Here is a 17,436-nt window from a genome sequence, read left to right on the forward strand (position 1 = left end):
TAATTAATAATTTATTTTAATAATTTTTCAGTAATGTTTTTTGATTTTTTTTATACTAATTATTCTTATTTACAATGAGAGGATTGCTATATATACTGATAAAAATAGAAATTTAAGAAATGCTGCATAATGACCCTATCAATGTGCTAAAACAATAAGGTGGATCCTTATGTTCAGAGCACTTCATCCTTGGAGGCTAATCTGGGAATGTGACAGTAAGGAAACTGTAAGTTAAATTTTCTCTAGCTGACCAAGAAGTTTAGCACAGGCCATGGAGAAACTGCTACACCAGAACAAATGCCAGTCGTTGGTCTTGAACGGATGGAAACTGGTTTCCCAAGGATGAACAGTGGAAGGCCTGAGCTTGGAGGTGCCACAGGCTTCTTCAGTAAAATCCTGGAATGCAAGTGAGCTGGTATCTCTGGAATTGGAATGGCAGCACTTACGTCCAGATTTCTGGTCCTGGTTATCATTCTACAAGATGAATGCACTTTTTTCTTAATGTAATTTTTTTATAAGTACTTTTTCTTTTTTTTTTTAAATGCATAAAATAATGTTATGGTAAATTAAATTGCTGTTAGGACTGAAATTTTTCAACTAATTTCCTACACCTTTCTAAAAGTTTATCTACATCATCCAAAACATGGCTTAAAAATAGGATTACAGTAATTTCCTGCTCATTAGAGTTAAAATACAGATGTAGTAAAAAATTCTTTTTCTGTGAAAGAATGTTACCATTTCCTGGGCATAGCTGAATATATCTTAAAACTAGAGCTGAATGTAACACACATGCTGTTTGCAGTAGTGCTTAAGAAATTATTCCAAGTTATTTGTGGGGAAAGGTAAACTCTTTTAATTTCAGGAAGACCTTTTCAACTGACTTAAAAGCTCAAAATTGTCTTAAGTAGGGGCATATGAATTATTCTGGGAAGAAAGCCTGTGTCTGGGCTACTAAATATATAGAACAAGACTTTCTCATCCAGAAGGCTCAAGTAACTGAAGGAGTTGATTAAGCTGGTATTATGGACATTGAAATAAGTATTCTAACATTTGATCGTGGTTTAGAATAAATCAATCTAAATTTGAACGTTTCTTGGTCCACCTGCAATTCAGATTGCCCACGGTAACTCTCCAGAGCTTGTTCTGAATCCAGTGAATGTGAACGACTCTGGCTTCTACATCTGCCGCGTGAACAGTGACTCCTCCTTCGTCTTCAGTCGGTGGGCACGACTTGACGTTTGTGATCTCCAGGGAACACCTCATGGTGAGTGGCAATAACACTGTCTTCTGAAAGTCTATCTTCCCACTTGTTAGAGGAACTTGGGTTCCTGTTGCTGTCTTGCCACAGATGTGAAAGAAGGCTCAGTAAGCAGAAGAGAAATGAAGTTCCACAGTGGTCGGTAAGAACAAATAGGTGGAAACCACACAGAGTCTCAGATCCTCTTAGTTCTTAGAGCATCCCTGGGTCAGAAGAGCAGTTCTTTAACTCTGTTTTTTACCTGTTTACCTCTTGTAACTTGCTAGTGACTGGACACACAGCCTATTCTGAATGTCTGCTCTTTGGGCTCTGGGCTAATAGTCGAGACTGTTTGTTTCCCCTTCATCTGTGTGTTGCCAGTCTGAGAATAAAGGCATTTGGGTAAAGGTGCATCTAATGAGGTTCTCTGCCTTTTTAGAAAGAAGTCCTACCTTACAGGTGGGAGAAGTATGAGGAGAATGAAATAATAGCAGAAAGCAAATCAGAGTGAACAGCTGTCTACTCCAAAGGTATATAGCTAGTGCTGGAATTCGTCAGTAGAATGTAAAGATTTTGGAAATTTACTTCTTGGCTCTAGTATATAAATAGTGTACATTTATTTCCAGTTTCCTGAAGTTGTTGGAGTGGCATCTTTGTTTTCTGGGATGCGTAGGTTTTTTGGGGGCTTTTGAGGTTTTTCTTTTACAGAATAGTCAGTTGCATTAAATAGGCATTGACTCATGCACTAAGTCTACCCTTCATAAACTTCATAGTTAGTCTGGACTTGCTTGCTATTGGTCTAAAGATGAGTGAGCTAGAAATCAGCTGCACTGTCTGCAGCCTGTGGAGAGTACTTATTTGGCTTATGTCATGAGTCAAAGGTGTTTTCCACTTGCATCCCACATATAAAAGGAAAGAGAGAGAATCAATCTTCCAGTAAAAGATCAAAAGCTATTGCCATGTCGTTTGAGGTGACCTTTTTTACATCTTTGTCTCAAAAGATAGTCTCAGTCCCTTATCTAAGCAATGATTTAATCTGCTTTTCCTTTGCTTCTCCTTCAGGTTCAATTCAGTTAGAAAGCTGCAGTTTTAGATCTTGCTGATGGCACCAGGAAGCTGAGATGAATAACCTTGTAAGGACTAGTTTAAAAAAAAAAATCTTAGAAAAACAGCAGTATATTGTTTCACACTTTTGGCAAAAGTGTTGGTGACTAAAGGGCAGCAGGCATCCACAGACTAGTACCTTGCTTTATGTTCCCTGACTTCTAGCCAACAAGGAACCATAGTGGAAATGAGTCTTTGGATGTGATGGGTAAAAAGACGAGGGGCAGGATAAGTTACTCCTTCCTCTAAATTCCCCTCTTAGAGTCCTTACAAAGAAACCTTGAAGGGGTGTGTAGTGCTTGCAGTGCATGAGTGCTCTCCATCTCCAGTAACATCTGCCCTTGCATTGCTGGTGTTCCAGCTGAACTAGATGACACTGACAGTACCATTTCTGCAAATGTTGACTTGATATGAAATCTTCTATTTCAGCTGCTGTCTTTTTTTGTAATTTATTTTTCTTTTCCTGCTCCCTTGGTTGCTTTCTTTTTTCAGATTTATTTTACTGTGTAAAGGAAAACATCTTCACCCTCTAATTGCCAGTCATTGATGAGCTCTGATGACAAAACTTATCTACATATTAGTCCAAAAGTAAAGATCTGTGACCTTGCAGCTAAGATCAGAGATCACTGGTGTGACCTTTACCAGTAGGTCTGGGCTTGCTGTAGTATGTGTCAGTTAATCAGACTATTTGGTACCCAGAGATTGGAAACCTTTGCAGTGGAGCACTCTTGTGTGTGCAGTGGATATTTTGAACATGAATATCAACACTGTGTCAATCAGTTTTGTCTTTTGTAGAAACTTGCATCAGCAGGACAAGTAGGGTTTTCTGAGTAGGTTTCTTTCCCAAAGACATTTCTATACAAGGACATGCCAGTAGCTGATGTTTGTTAAGTGTTTTTAGCTTTGAGCATTTTTAGTGTATTTACCATAAGGTCTGATGTTCCGTTTAGAATGAGGAGAATAGAGATATGCTAAAACTAACTGATTTTAAGGCTTAAATTCTTATTCGTGTGTTCACACTTGCACACAAGTTAGATCCTCAGTCCATCCTTCAGTAGCTACTCCTCTTTGTACTCGTCCTTTTCTCTGGAGCCTTTATAATCCTGCAGGCAGGAATAAATAATGAAAAGAGAGCTTTGCTTATTTTCATTTCTGAGGTATATTTAATGTGGATTCCTTTTTATTTGTCAACTGAAGAACTGGAAAGCCATTGCTACTCCTTTTTAGTACACTCTTAAAGGACAAGTAACAATTCCATTGCGATTAAAAGAGTCTGTTGTGGTTACAGGAAGATGTGACCACATGTCATCAATTCTTACAAGCCTATATGCAGTTACACTGTCTTGCTCTTTCTTTTTTTTTTTTTACCTTTTTTTAAGGGACCTTAACTGGTTTGCCTGAAAACAGGTTGCACATCTGTATTCAGCCTCAGCCACAAAGCCTGGCGGTGGGGGATGCTTTGGTGTTAGAATGTGGAGCTGTTGGAAACCCAGTGCCTCATTACCAGTGGTTCAGAAATGGCTTTCCCTTGGCAGATGGGAGCAAAAATGTCTACATGGTAAGTTACTGCAAAGTGCCAGCCTTGGGGGAATAATGTGTCACCACCTTTAACTTATCACATAAAGCTTCCTTGAAGAAAAAAACTTCCTCATAGCCTTGATAACCTCCTGTGGAAGTGCTCGCTAGAAGCTTTTCTCCCGTTCTGTGACTTGCCCACACTGTTCTGAGGCTCTCAGATGTGTTAATTTTAATCCTCAGCATGTTTCAGGGGCTAGTCGTGGCATGTAAGGCTACAGTGTGTTTTGGGTTGGCCTGACATTGCCATAACGAAGATTGAGCATCAGTAAAAGTGAAAGCTCATCTTTCTTCCTTGCACTGCAGAGTGCTCTGATTTGCACATGCTGTTGCATTCAGCACTTGAGGCATCTCAAGCCTGTGAGGTGGGTTTGCATTCTCTGTTCAATTCTTAGTATTTCTAACACACATGTGCCTTCCAGCTTAGTGAAGAATTAGGTTATCAGCAGCTTTTGGATTTGTCCAGGCTTTACTTTTAGTTTTCACTCTTTCTGGCATATGGGCTTAAATGATACTGCTGCAGGTATCCTGCTGGGGTCTGGCAGGATGACTGTGATGATGCTTGCACAGGTACCTTACGTGGATGTGGAACATCAAGGGACATATTGGTGCCATGTATTCAATGACCGGGAAGATCAAGACAGCCAGAAGATAGATGTCATTATAGGTAAGGAGTTTTCCTCTTACACAGAGATCAGCTGATTTAGCAATTTCTTCCCTATCGTTACAATGTATTTTTGAAGCTTCAGTGTTAAGCAAATCACATGTCTTCTGTATTTTTAGCTTATCTATTTGTTAAAATAGCTTTGCTTGCTTTCAGCAAATGGAATTGTAGAGCTTTATCAGTTATAAAGTGCTTTGGGTCTTTATGATAACCAGCAGAGAAGTGCTACCACTCTTTGGCATTGCTAGCATGTACACGGCTTGTCAGCAGATTGCAAGCTGATTTTTTTTTTTTTTTTTTTCTTTTTTTGACAACTGAAAAACAGTTTAACCCTTGTTGGTGATATGAACTGTCTTACACAGAGTCCCTCAGCAGTTGGGACAAGTGAGATTATTCACAGCAATCAGAATACATGAATATAAATTTGTTTAGTGTGTGTGCACGTATTTGCAGTAAACCAGAAAGGAAAAGATCTTTTTGCATAGCTTCCAGATCTATATGGGAATACTATTGCTTAATTCATATGAGAATTTCTTTCCTAACCTAAGAAATAGTCTAGTGTAGTAGTCCTGAGTTTTTAGTAGTGATTACTAGACAGCATTGTGGGCAGTGCTGATTTATACTGCTATAAAATGAGCCAGCTGGCAGAGAAGCTTGGTAGTGACCTTTCTGTTCCTCTGTGTGTGCTAACTCTCATAACTGAGAGCAATTGTCTTCCAATTTTTTCCCCCTTTAAAACACAAGGAAAGAAAGCTATGGCAGTGGAATGCACAGAAGGTAAAGTAAATCTTTAGCTGTGAATCCATTTTTAATAATTAATGACAAGGATGACAGATTGTTGAGTGTGTTTCTGAAAAGCATGTGTGGGTTAAGAGCTTCGGTCTATTTTAAAACGCTGGTGTGATGCAATGTTCCTTCTGCATGTGCTTCTCTCCTCTCTGCCTTGATACCACGATGTGGAGCACATGGAGAAAAATCAAGTTACTTTATTCTTCTGTAGTTAGCTGATTTTTGCACTGTTTTTTTGTCCTGTGTTTACAGTTTCTAGTGAAACGTAAAGATCTTGAGATATCTTTGGCTGGGCTCAGGAAGCAACATCCTTTCAAGAAAGGCAAAAGATGTTTAGGAACCTGGATGCCCTTAGAGAGCTGGATAGAGCTAGTTCCTCTGTCAGCCATGCCTGCAAGAGGTGTTTCCAGCAGCCTTACTAGGACAAGTTCTGTTTCCCTTTGCATTGCTCCAGTGGCAGGGGAGAATTGTATTGTGACCTCTGAGGCTGATACCATCCCGTGATTACTGAGTATCTCAAAGTCTGTAAAACTTACATCATAGGGATCATAGATAAAGATGTAAGGCTGCTTACAGCAGGAACCCCCAGCTTACCTAACAGCAATGAAAAAAACAGATGCATTTGGGAAGTGTAAGAAATGGCTCTGTACCCTGTTTTTCACAGAATCATAGAATAGGAATGAAACTGCTCTGCAGCATTTCTTGTTCAAAGTTTAACCAGAGCTGATGTGTCCCTTTAGCCCTTTTGCTGAAGGTTTACCATTGAGTGGATTGTGTACCATTGCTCCCTGGAACAGAGGTGGCACACATTTTGGTGTCAGCCACTTCTGAGGCACAGCTTTGAGCTGTCACATCTTTCCTGCTCTGCAGGGCTCTGCTGCACAGAGCAGGCTGCCCTAAGAGACCTCTGGTGCTTCCAATCAATTATTTTTATTTTCCATCATTTCCAGTGTTCTGAGAATAAATACATGAAACCTGTGGTTACTTAGAGTGTTTGACAATTGTATCGGAAGCCTTTCTGAGTACACGTGGCTTTACAAATTAAGATTTCTTGTTCAGGATGTTGCTTTTTGAGCAGTCCTTCAAACATCTATTTTTCAAACAAGTGATTCTGCTATCTGGTTCTTTATTCATTCAAGCTGCTTGCATGCCTGTGGGATTGAGGCATAGGATGTGCTTCTCCCTTTGATTTGAGATCTACTGTACTGAAGTGCTGTGTCTAGCATAGGATATTGATGTAGGCTTTTCTTTGCATGTGGAATAAACGTGAAAGGTTAGATTTACAGAAATGCAATGTATATTGGAAGACAGATTGTTTTCTGACATTTCACTTCTATTAATAATGGCATGATAATTGTGTTTTTATTAATAAAAATGTATTTTTTGCTTCTTCTTTAAACTATTATTTTATTGGTGTATTTCTTCACAGAAGATCTAAGTGATCTCCAAAAAACAGGTAAGTGTTAAGTTTTGAAAAACTTTAATTTCACCTCTTCATTTACAAACCCCAGAAGCCAAGCTGGGTTACAATATATAGTTTATATTTGGATGTATTTACAGCTGGTGATTTAATAGGGATGGGTGTCCTTTTAAGAGCAGCACAGCTTTCTGACTCCAGTAAGTTACCTTGAAGACTGTCATGACTCACAGGGTTGTTATCTTTGGCAAATCACACAAAGCTGGTCTTTCCTACTGCATGCATATTTAGACAAATACAGAAGGGAATTAACTTTTGCCTTCTGGCCTGTGACTTCTTTGGACTCTTTAAGTTTCAGTATGTTGCTGCTTTTTCAGATGATTAAGGTGAAAAAGGTATAAGGTGCCTGGCTGTCGCCCGTACGTTGAATTGGTGTATTTCTTAAATTCATGTTGGAGGGGACTAAAGTGACCTGAAACCTGTTTGATATTTACTGTAGAAACATCGATCTGAAGTAGTGCTCCATAAGGGATTATGCCTGATACAGTGTTCCCAAAATCTCAAATCACAAAGGTCATACAATTTCCTGGGTTAGACATCAAAGATACACTCACTTCTGCCAAGAAATAGTTTTCGTCACCGAGGTGGTGCTGTCAAGTGCCGTGTCACCCAAAGGGTACCGCTCTGGCTGGCGCTCGCCTGTTCCCGCTGGCACGGCGCCGGCTCTGCCGCCCCTCTGCAAGGCACAAAGGAAAAGAACGTTCACATACAGGTGCTCATCCCTGCTGGGAATCCCCCATCTCGCACGGCTGCATTTCGTTTGGAGAGGATGAACCGTTTCAGGGGTTACTGAAAACGCTGGTGCACACTTTGTGAGATACAAAATGACACTGTAAGACTCTGTTATTTCTTAATTTATAGAACTAGCTATTTGTATCCTGTTAGGCTGTTTGCTGGAAGAGGGTGAAGGAAATCAGGTAAACACCACCACCCAAAACCCCACCAAAACAAAAAGAGCACTTTTTTGCCTTAAACTATAACGTATTGGGCAAAGCAGACCACGGCAGTGTGGGACACATCGTCCATTTTCTGACACTGGCAACTATGACTGTAGTTACTGACAATCTGCTCTTTTCATCTGTTTTAAGCAGACCTACAAGAACAGTTGAGTTACAGACCTGTTGGTAAGTAGTTTTGTAGGTGTACTGAACATGCATTTCATATCTAGGAAACGGATTTTGCTTCTTCTGCCACTGCTAGTGAAATAACCATACTGCATTAAAAAAGCTGCAGGGAGAAGGACTGCTGTGTATTTTTATAGATCTTTCTAGTGCTTGCATGCCCTTTCAGTAGTAAACTGTGGTGAGGGCACCAGTATTTTTAGTGACTCTGTGGAGCATCTACAACTTCTCATCTGTTTCAGCTTACTGTATCAAATTCCTCTGGCCACGACCTCAGCCAGCCTGTTACACCGTTACTTTGGACACTTGGATAGCTGGAGACGTGGTGTCAGGATGATGGGACAGAAGGGGCTGGTCATCTGTGGGCAAAGGGTGTGCTGTCCCTGCAAGCCCAGCTCTTCTGTGCACAGGGTGTGAGTGCTTTGTTCCTGAGCTGAAGCTGGTGAGGACAGTTTCTCTGCGTTGTGCTGGGGATTAACAGCGGTCTGGAGTTTGCACCGTGAACCTGACTGTGGTCAGACGTGGTGCTTGTCCATGTTAAACCAGGTGGAAGGGCTGCTGGCCTCTGTCAAAATTTTACCACTCTTTCATGTTCATCAGCGTGAGAGGGAGTATAAATGCTCCCCAGTCCTGGTTCTTTTCTACATGATTTAGAAAGTGTGTATTTTTACAATGACTGTATGCCACTGGCACTCGGTCTCTGCTGCTTAAAATACTTGACACTGTTCAAGACCTTGGAGGTTTTCCAGGTGCAAAAATGCTGAAAACCTCTTTGAGCAGGTGAAATGTTAAGATACTGAGGCTGTGGACAGAGGTTCTCTTCTGGACCTAGCTGTGCAAGGTTATTGAATATCAAGCAGGTTTGGGGCATTCAGGGGATCTCATTTGCCACCAGAGCTGTGGGACAATTTCTCCTATTTGAGAGGAGAAGGAACGAACCAGGGAGGAAGTGCCTTGCTTTGATTAAGTGCCTCTCTTTAACTTAGTGTTGTAGTTCTTGGATAAAAATCAGGGTAGTAGTCTGTTTTAAGAATTTCTGTTAATGTGACTTTTTTCCTCCTTCGTTGCTGCTTTGTTTACTTAGAACAGAATTACTTTGGACTTTATTAAAATCAAAATTAACAAAGTCAAATGTCAAAGTGTGAGAATGTCAGCAGACTCCCCTCTGAATTCTGTAAATTTCTTCTATCTCTGTAGAATTGCTTTTATCCAGAGCAACAGTAAAAAGAAACCTTAACAAAAAGGAAAAACACTACTTCTGACCTGTGAGAGTTTCCACCTAAATGTGCAGTGGTTTAGAGAGACAAGACATGGGAAATGGAGATGTGAAAGCGATCTTTCCTGTGTGATGTTTTTTTGGTTTGTTCCTTAAGAAGCATAAGAAAACTTGAGGGTTTGGGGAAAGCATACTGGCTGCAGCTTTGGCAACTTGCCATAAGAATTTTCTTGTTTATTACATTTTTTCCTGCATTGAGGACTTCAGTAATTATCTTTGCCTTCAGAAAAATGAAATAAATGGGAGATAGCCTTAGTAACCTGCTTCTTGACAGGTTATCCAGTGTGAGATGCATCACAATTCAGATATGTTGACTGCCAGACCATGCTGAAATGCTATTTTGGATAAGAGAGTTGAACTGTATTGCTGATGTAGGATGACTTTTTTGAAATCCTGTAAAATATTGTGCCTAAAGTGAGATTAGATACTGTTTTCACAGGTATTGAAACCCTGGAATATATAAATGTGATGTGGTTTTGTTTTTCCTGTGTCTCTGTAGCAACAGACAAGGTAGCTCTGTTAATAGGAAATATGAGCTACTGGAATCACCCCCAGCTCAAGGCTCCCATGGTCGATGTCTATGAACTGACCAACTTGCTCAGACAGCTGGATTTCAAAGTTGTTTCTTTGCTGGATCTTACTGAGTCCGAGATGCGAAATGCAGTGGATGAGTTTTTACTTCTCCTGGACAAAGGAGTATATGGTAAGAACATGTCATGTCCCTCCTGAAGTGGGTCAGGTTTGTGATGTATCAAGTGCACAGGCATCTGGCATTTACCTCTGCCAGCTCACTGTATGTGATAGCAAAACAAAGATAATGGTAAAGAGCGTGCATGTAGCATGGGAAAAGCAAGTTAAAAGCACTCGCCAGCGTATCCTCTGACTTTAATTAAGACAGTATTGTTTCTTTATTCTTTCAACAGAGAAAATGTTGGAATTTTTTCCTTTAACTGAGGCTAAAACTGCAGTGCATTTTTTTTTCTTCCGTAGTACTGATGCGTTTGTCACTAAAGGCTGCTGTATCCATGCAGCACATCTGACAACATGCTCTGCAGAAGGTGCACAGCTGTACTAAGAAGGCATTAGCACTAGGTTGTGGTAGTCTTTTCAGCAAGAACAAGACCAGTCTGTTGTTGCCTGTGTTGGTGTGTTATTGAAACAAGCTAGCAGAGTGGTTGAAAATTGTGTGACTGCAGTATACAAGACGCCGTGCAGCCTCGGGCAGCACTCCTTGCTGCCTTTAGAAGACCTCTCAAACACCTTCTTCGTAAACTTCTATCCTGTCTATCTACCTCCTTCCTTCCTTGTGCTATTGGGTAGTGACTTGGCTAGGGCTGGCCAGTGCCGTGGCCCGTTAGGCTGCTGGGCTGCGTCTCTGTGGGAGAGGTGGGGGCAGCCTTGCAGTGGTGCAGCATGGAATGTGTTCTGGCCTTGCTGGTGGGACCCTTCCTTTCATCTCCTGTCTTTCTACTGGACGTCTGCAGAATACTCTTTCCTTCTGGATCTCCATCCTTCTGGCGCTCTCTGGGAGGGGCTGTGCTGGTCCCCGAGTCCTCGCTCGCCAGCTCTGCCCAGAGCAGAGGAAGGAGGGTGTTTGCCTTGCCCTGGCACTGGGCTGCACTCCTGGAGCAGGTGGGTCATGGGCAGTGGGACGTGGTGGCAAAGCATGTCTCTCATGAACATGTTACCGACTAAAGTACGCACTATGGAAACGAGGAAGACTTTGTGCTTTAGTTAGGGCATGACACAACAGGTTGGATGCCATATTTTTTGCCTTCTTCTTTTCAGTCAGGTTTTCAGGTTAAGTAGAAATCCTTGCTTTGAATTGCTGACTTTTTCAGTTGTTGTGATACTGTGTAGACTTTGTATACTACAAACACAGTTTTCCATAATGCCCTTGACAGGGTGTGAGAGAGAGTTATGCAAACCTGGATTTCTGATTCGAAAGGCAAACTGAAAAGGAACTTTGTTTATGTAAAATCAAGATGCAGTTCTCTTATCTGTATGCACTTTAAAGAAGTAAAATAAACTGGAGGAATTCATGTTATCCTTTGTGGAAAGCACTTTGCGTAAAGAACACAAACTGAGAAATGGACCAGCTCTCCTCCACCCCCTGCCCAGGAGATGCCTCCTGTGGGGATGAGCACTCCACGGTCAGGTCTGGTAGGCACTGATTCTTAGACAGTTACTCACAGACTGGGATTTCTTGTCTTGCATAAAATTGGTTTTGAGGGACAAAGCACAAGACAGAACTGGTGGCTGTGCTAGCTGGGGGAGGCCATGGTGGAGGTTTATGCTCTATGCATCAATTCCATGTCTTGCATGGAAAAGGCCTGGGGTGACCTGGCTTGGAGTGTGAGAAAAGTTATGTGGGCTTGGAGGAGCTGGCCAGCAGCAGACATTTTGGGTTCTCTTCTAAAAGTATGATTGCATAAACGACTCCAGAAATGAGTTAAAGAGAGACCAAAAAGTTGTGCCAGTTGTTGTATTTAGATTGCAGAATTCCTGTAGTGAGGCCCACCTGAGAAAGCACTGTTGGATTCTTTTCTGGAGCACATGGTCAGATTATTTTTTTAGTGTGACTTTTTCACTGGTGTGTTACCTGATGCTCTGTCTGTGCAGAACTGGCTGATCTGACATTTGGGCATTTATGTCACAGCCAAAACTTGCATGATATTCAGGGGTTAGAACTAGGTGATCCTTAAGGTCCTTTCCAGTCCAAACCAGTCTGTGATTCCAACACTAATTATGGCAGTTAGCAGACCTTCTGATAGCATTTTTCTTTGTTTTCCCTGGGAAATAGATATGCTAATGCATTTGAGTGAGCTTTTAGATTATTGCACCTTCTCAATTTTTTTTCTAAAATTGTTGACATGAATTTAGAAAATAAAATACTGGAAGGCTGTACTGAGCTGCTCACAAGCACCATGTGAAAGCTCTTACAAAGCATATTTTTGCAGTGGTATTTTTACAGCAAGTTGCTATTTCTGAAAAGTAAGCAGAATGGGTTTTTTTCAGTAGTGTTTGGCAATAACTACTTCAATTTAAATAGTCACGTTTGTTCTTTCTGGGTAGTGGCTATAAATGGGTTAAAGTATATAAAAGATGCTGTCAGGGCACAAATGGATAATGTTTTATTGCATTTTTCTCGGCATAGCTCCAAACACAAGAGGCATGATGGTGGCTACTTCTGTTTAGACCTTGTTACACATAGTCACGATGCCTAAACTGACATTGTGTAATTCGTGCTCACTGCCAGGAAAGTGCCATTTCAGATACTGCTCCTTAAGAGCAGGAGTAGTAAACAAGGTGATGGGGATTGCCTCCTCTAATATCTTAGTTTATGTTGATCTAAGTGTAGGGCACAATTCATATGGCATTCGACAAAGGTAAAAACATAGACCCAAATGTTAGAAAGGCTAAAAATAGCTAGGCTGCTTTCTTTAAAACAAAAAAAAAAAAAAACAGAGAGAGAGAGAGAGCGAGAGGCAGCGTTCACTGAAATGCTGACGTCTGTGAGGAACTTGAGCCTACTTTAAATTGTTGTGTCAAAGTGTCTCATGAGGCCCTCCAAAGATGTTTACTCTGGGTATGTGGTGATTTATTTCTGATCTTGAGCTCAACATATTAACTGTTGCAGGTAGTCATCAAATAAGCATAGCACAGTTATCTAAGGATATGAAAGAAATGTAGTTATTATTTCTGAGATATTTCTAGTCCTTGTGGAAACAGTCTGATAGATCGTGCTTTACACTAAAGAGACTGATTTCCTTCAGTCCTTAGAATTACTTGTCTAATATATACTCAGATGATCATAATCTCAAACATAACCTTGACTTAGGTCCAGATATAAACTGTGGAAATCAAATGTTAGGTTTTCGTTTTAACTGAGGACTTGGCAAGGGAATCACGGACTTGGCGCTCGAGTCCCTTTCTCACTGTTGAAGCTGCCTGGTCTCAGTTATCTGTCGGAATCTTGTAAACAGCCCCAGAGTGCCTTCACTCGTGCAGGTTTTCCACGATGCTCTTTAAATCCTGCACCCTTCAGGACCTGGCTGCAGCCGCGCGAGGCGAGGCCGTTGCCCAGCTCTGCGCCCCCCGGGCTGCCCCGGGCACTGGTGCCTCCTGGGCACGCACGTTCCCCGTAAGGAGAAGTGGAGTGCTCTTGTAAAGAGAAGTGGAGTGCTCTTGACTGAGCAGAGCGCTCTGCAAGGTCCTGGCCGGGCTGGGAAGGACCCAAGTGCCTGCAAGGGGGAGGCCAGGCTCAGCTCAGGGGCTGTCATCCCAGCTTGCGGTCCCGTCACGCAGCGTGCCGGCCTGTGTGCGGTATTTCCAGTTCTGCTGCAGCTGTCCCTAGTGAGAAGTTAAACATGTAGCATACCTATCTACACAAGCTGAGGTCATTGTACATCATTTTAGTATGTAGGGTAGGCCCACTTTATTTTTCCTGAATATTCAAGTTCTGTAGTAACATAAATTCTAGAGCTATTTTTACTGTGAATAATGATGTAAGGTGACCGCATCTCCACTTAGCATAAATGGTAGTGTTTGGGTTGACTTTTACTCAACTGCAGCACTATATACTAACTGAGTATCTGACTCATAGACTGCTTTGTATAGATAAATAAAAATCCTTTTTAGAAGATGGAACTTGTCATAGATAAGCAAAAACAGCACTGGGAATGACTATGAAAATTCCATTTAATCCTGCAAGTTTTTGGTAACTGTATTATGGCAGTGGAGGTTATGATTGCTAAGATCATCTAATCTTAATGGAAATTGATATGACTTTAATATTTGACATTTTTATTCATATAAGTAAAATCTAAGCCCTAGGCTGCAGTTCCCTTTTTCAGGGATAAGAAAAGTTTCTTTAAAAAATTCTGTTATATTTTATTTCATACAAAAGTACTGGAATTTTTCATTTAAGATTTTAAATCTTAAATAGTAGGCTTTTGTACATTGGCACAAGGGAGAAGACTGCAGAACAATCTTTTGGGTCTAGGTAGGCATGGAAAGAATTTGCTTGTTTAGTAGACCCACAAGAGTCACGAGTCTGTAAATGTAAAGAGATGTAGATGCAGTTAAGAGTTCTTGGTGGTCTGGTAACAGCAACATGCTCTGGAGTCCTACCACGCATGATTACAGGAGTCTTTTTTGTTTTGTCTTCCTCTAAATGTAATGATATTTCTTATCCCTCGCTATAAAAGACAAAAAACCTGACTGTACAGAGGAAACAGCAAAACTACAAACTTGCAAGATGCTCTCATAGTGCAAGCAAGGGTTTTTCTCTGATGATACAATTAAAATAGTTTTAAGAGTTGCCAATAACCATTGATAAGTTAAAAAAAAAAAAAAAAAGAAAAAATTGAAAGATGACAGCATCTCTTGTTAAGAAAAAGATCCACCCAAACTGTTCAGCACTGGTTTTTTTCCATCTATAAAATCTGCACTGATTCACTGCTACTCCAGGCCCTGTGGCTGCACTCATGGAAATGATTTACAGATGGTAATTTCCTTGATCGTATCTGTGAGTGACACATCATACCTAACAGGTCGTAACTCTACTTAAAGTAGAAAAAACCTTTGTGTGTTTGATGTAAATATCTAATTGATTCTATTGCATGAGCAAATGTATTTTAACTTTGTGTGTTTCTGTATTATGAGGTTAATATCAATGGCTTTGTCTGCTCCCCCCTTCCTTCCTGTGTTGACAAAGGCATATTGATCTAAAAAACCTGCCTGGAGTAGCTTGAAGGATAGTTTGTCCCCCTCAGACACACAGGGTGGACAAAACGCCTGCAGTTTTTGGCCGTGCTGGCACTTAGAGAACGTTGCAGTGTGCTCCTGAGCTGTATGCTCCTAAGCTGTGTGCTCCTAAGCTGTGTGTCCAGTCACCTGTATTTTGAACTCTCAGGTCTGTTATACTACGCTGGCCATGGCTACGAGAACTATGGCAACAGCTTCATGGTTCCCATCGATGCTCCAAATCCCTACCGGTCTGCCAACTGCCTGTGTGTGCAGCACATCCTCAAGCTCATGCAGGAGAAGGAGACGGGACTCAACGTGTTCCTGCTGGATATGTGTCGGAAGAGGTACGGGCTCCTCGGGGGGCGCGGGGAGAACCGGCGGCACCCCTCTGTGTCTGGGGGCTGCCTTTGCCTCACAGCAGAGGGACAGGTGTAGTGACTGTAGTTCTGGGAACCAGCTCTGAGGTTCAGTTTATTCACTGCAGCAAGAGATTAAAACTGAGCCTATTTTAAAAATGAACAAATAAAGCTGACCAGCCACTTTGAGAGAACAGCAAGAGATCTTGAGAGAAAGCTGTACCTCAAACTGAGGAGAAATCTTTAGTCTAGGCTGAGAATTCACTGTACTTGAAAGTTCATGGTTCTCAGAATTCACAGCCTGTGCCTGAGAGTTCTTAAAGTCCTTAAGACTCATTTCATATTCTTATTTTGCCTTTGGCCTTGGATAGAAATGTGAAGTGGGCAGTAAGACTTTGTTTCCCTGGGTAAATACTTCCCTCTTTATTTGAATGACATTTGTTTCTTTTTCCTGTGTTTGTTTAAAAGTTATAAAGTGCCAGTCCTATTAGATAAAAGTAAACTTAGGTATCTGAAAGAAGAAAAATTACCCTTTCCCCTTGCGTCATTGACCATCATAATCATTACAGGAGGAAGGAGAATCCATAAGACTAAAGGCATGTGAATTTGACAGAGGAGCTCAAGTGATGTGCTTATTTTAGAACTCTTCAGAGGCCTGGATTTTGTGGACTACTTTTAGGCTGGGGATGTTGTATCTTGATTTAGAGCTTAAAAATCAACTGGTTTACGGACTGGTTGAGGTTGGAAGGGACCTCTGGAGGTCATCTGATTTATTTGATTTCTCTAAAAAAAGTGTTTTCTTTCCATATTAAGAGACTACTGTGCCTGATTAAACTTGCCTTTGAAACCAGCTCTTCAGTCAGCACTTCTGAAAGTGGGTCTCTGAGGCATGTTTCATAACAGAAAGCTGCTGATGCTTTAGTGTTTGTAGGGCCTCTAAATCTCACTGCTAATGAAACCCCAGTGACCAGTTCAGCTTCACAGCCTGCTCTGCACGTAGGAAACACGGCCACATGAGCCTCGCGTTCACTGCGCAGGCACGAGGTCTTGGGGGGAGACAAAACAATCTTACAGTTCTTGTTACAATCTAGAATGGCTAGTTATCAGAAACAATTTTAAGAGTTTGTAGCCAAACTCTGTTGGTCAATATAAGATGGCCTTATCTGGGCAGTGTGCAGCATGCAGCTGTGTCTTTACACTGTCTCCATGAGGAGTGGTGGTGCTGCTGATGGTGGTTGTTTAGCAGTCGGGATCGGCAGGCGTAGGGGAGGAGCCATGGACTGTTCCTGAGCTGTGCTGGTTTGGTGTTCTGAGCAGCTGGAAGGTTTGTTACTGCTCCCAGTTTTCACATTGTTATTTCACTGCTCCGTGTTTCCGTTTGTTGCAGAAATGAGTACGATGACACAATTCTTGTCTTAGATGCCCTGAAGGTTACGGCCAACATCGTTTTTGGATATGCCACGTAAGGAAATTTTTTCTTCTGCTGTGCTACAGAGGTTTGGAAGCCAAAAGTGACCACTGAGATTGCAATAGCTAATCTCCTACAGAAAAATACTGACCTGTTACAGGACCAGTAATTTTCATCCGTCTCTATGTCCTTCTGCTATACAGGCTGGCCTTAGACACCATCTGGTTTTCAAATTGTAGGGCTTCTCTCCCTTATTCCTAACGTAAATTTACTCCTTTTGTCCTCATGTTGATCTTAATCATGCAGCTGTGTCAGTGTCTTTTTTTCCTTGTCTTGATATTGGTGATCTCATAGATGCCAAGGAGCAGAAGCCTTTGAAATTCAGCAGTCAGGGTTGGCCAATGGAATCTTCATGAAGTTCTTGAAGGACCGTTTGCTAGAAGACAAGAAGATTACAGTCCTGCTAGATGAGGTTGCAGAAGGTGAATTCCTGCTTACTGCTCTAACAGTCTTCTCAGCCTGCAGTAGTGAAAATTCTTTGATTATGTGTTCTTCTCATCGTGAATGTTAAACTACTGAGAGCTCTTCCTTGCTGCATTTTGTTAAAATAGCAGCTTTTATTAAGAAGCAGGTGCTACTGTGCAACAAATGATGATTTATATAAATCATTTATATATA

At 41.4% G+C, this 17,436-nt stretch overlaps 1 protein-coding gene across 1 annotated transcript; it reads left to right on the top strand.

The window, feature by feature from the left end:
- Positions 1 to 1,113: 1,113 nt before the first annotated feature.
- LOC103781991 (mucosa-associated lymphoid tissue lymphoma translocation protein 1-like) lies at positions 1,114 to 17,240 on the top strand (the record flags this gene model as incomplete). Its single annotated transcript, XM_008949721.1, has 7 exons — positions 1,114 to 1,264; positions 3,721 to 3,899; positions 4,487 to 4,583; positions 9,668 to 9,946; positions 15,161 to 15,338; positions 16,738 to 16,812; positions 17,113 to 17,240. Coding segments are annotated over 7 exons (1,087 nt in total), but the record flags the coding sequence as incomplete, so codon positions are not given.
- Between the last annotated feature and the right edge of the window lie 196 nt (positions 17,241 to 17,436).

The sequence above is a fragment of the Merops nubicus genome, unplaced genomic scaffold, assembly GCF_000691845.1.
Source record: "Merops nubicus isolate BGI_N331 unplaced genomic scaffold, ASM69184v1 Scaffold49991, whole genome shotgun sequence".
NCBI classification, from domain to species: Eukaryota; Metazoa; Chordata; class Aves; order Coraciiformes; family Meropidae; genus Merops; species Merops nubicus.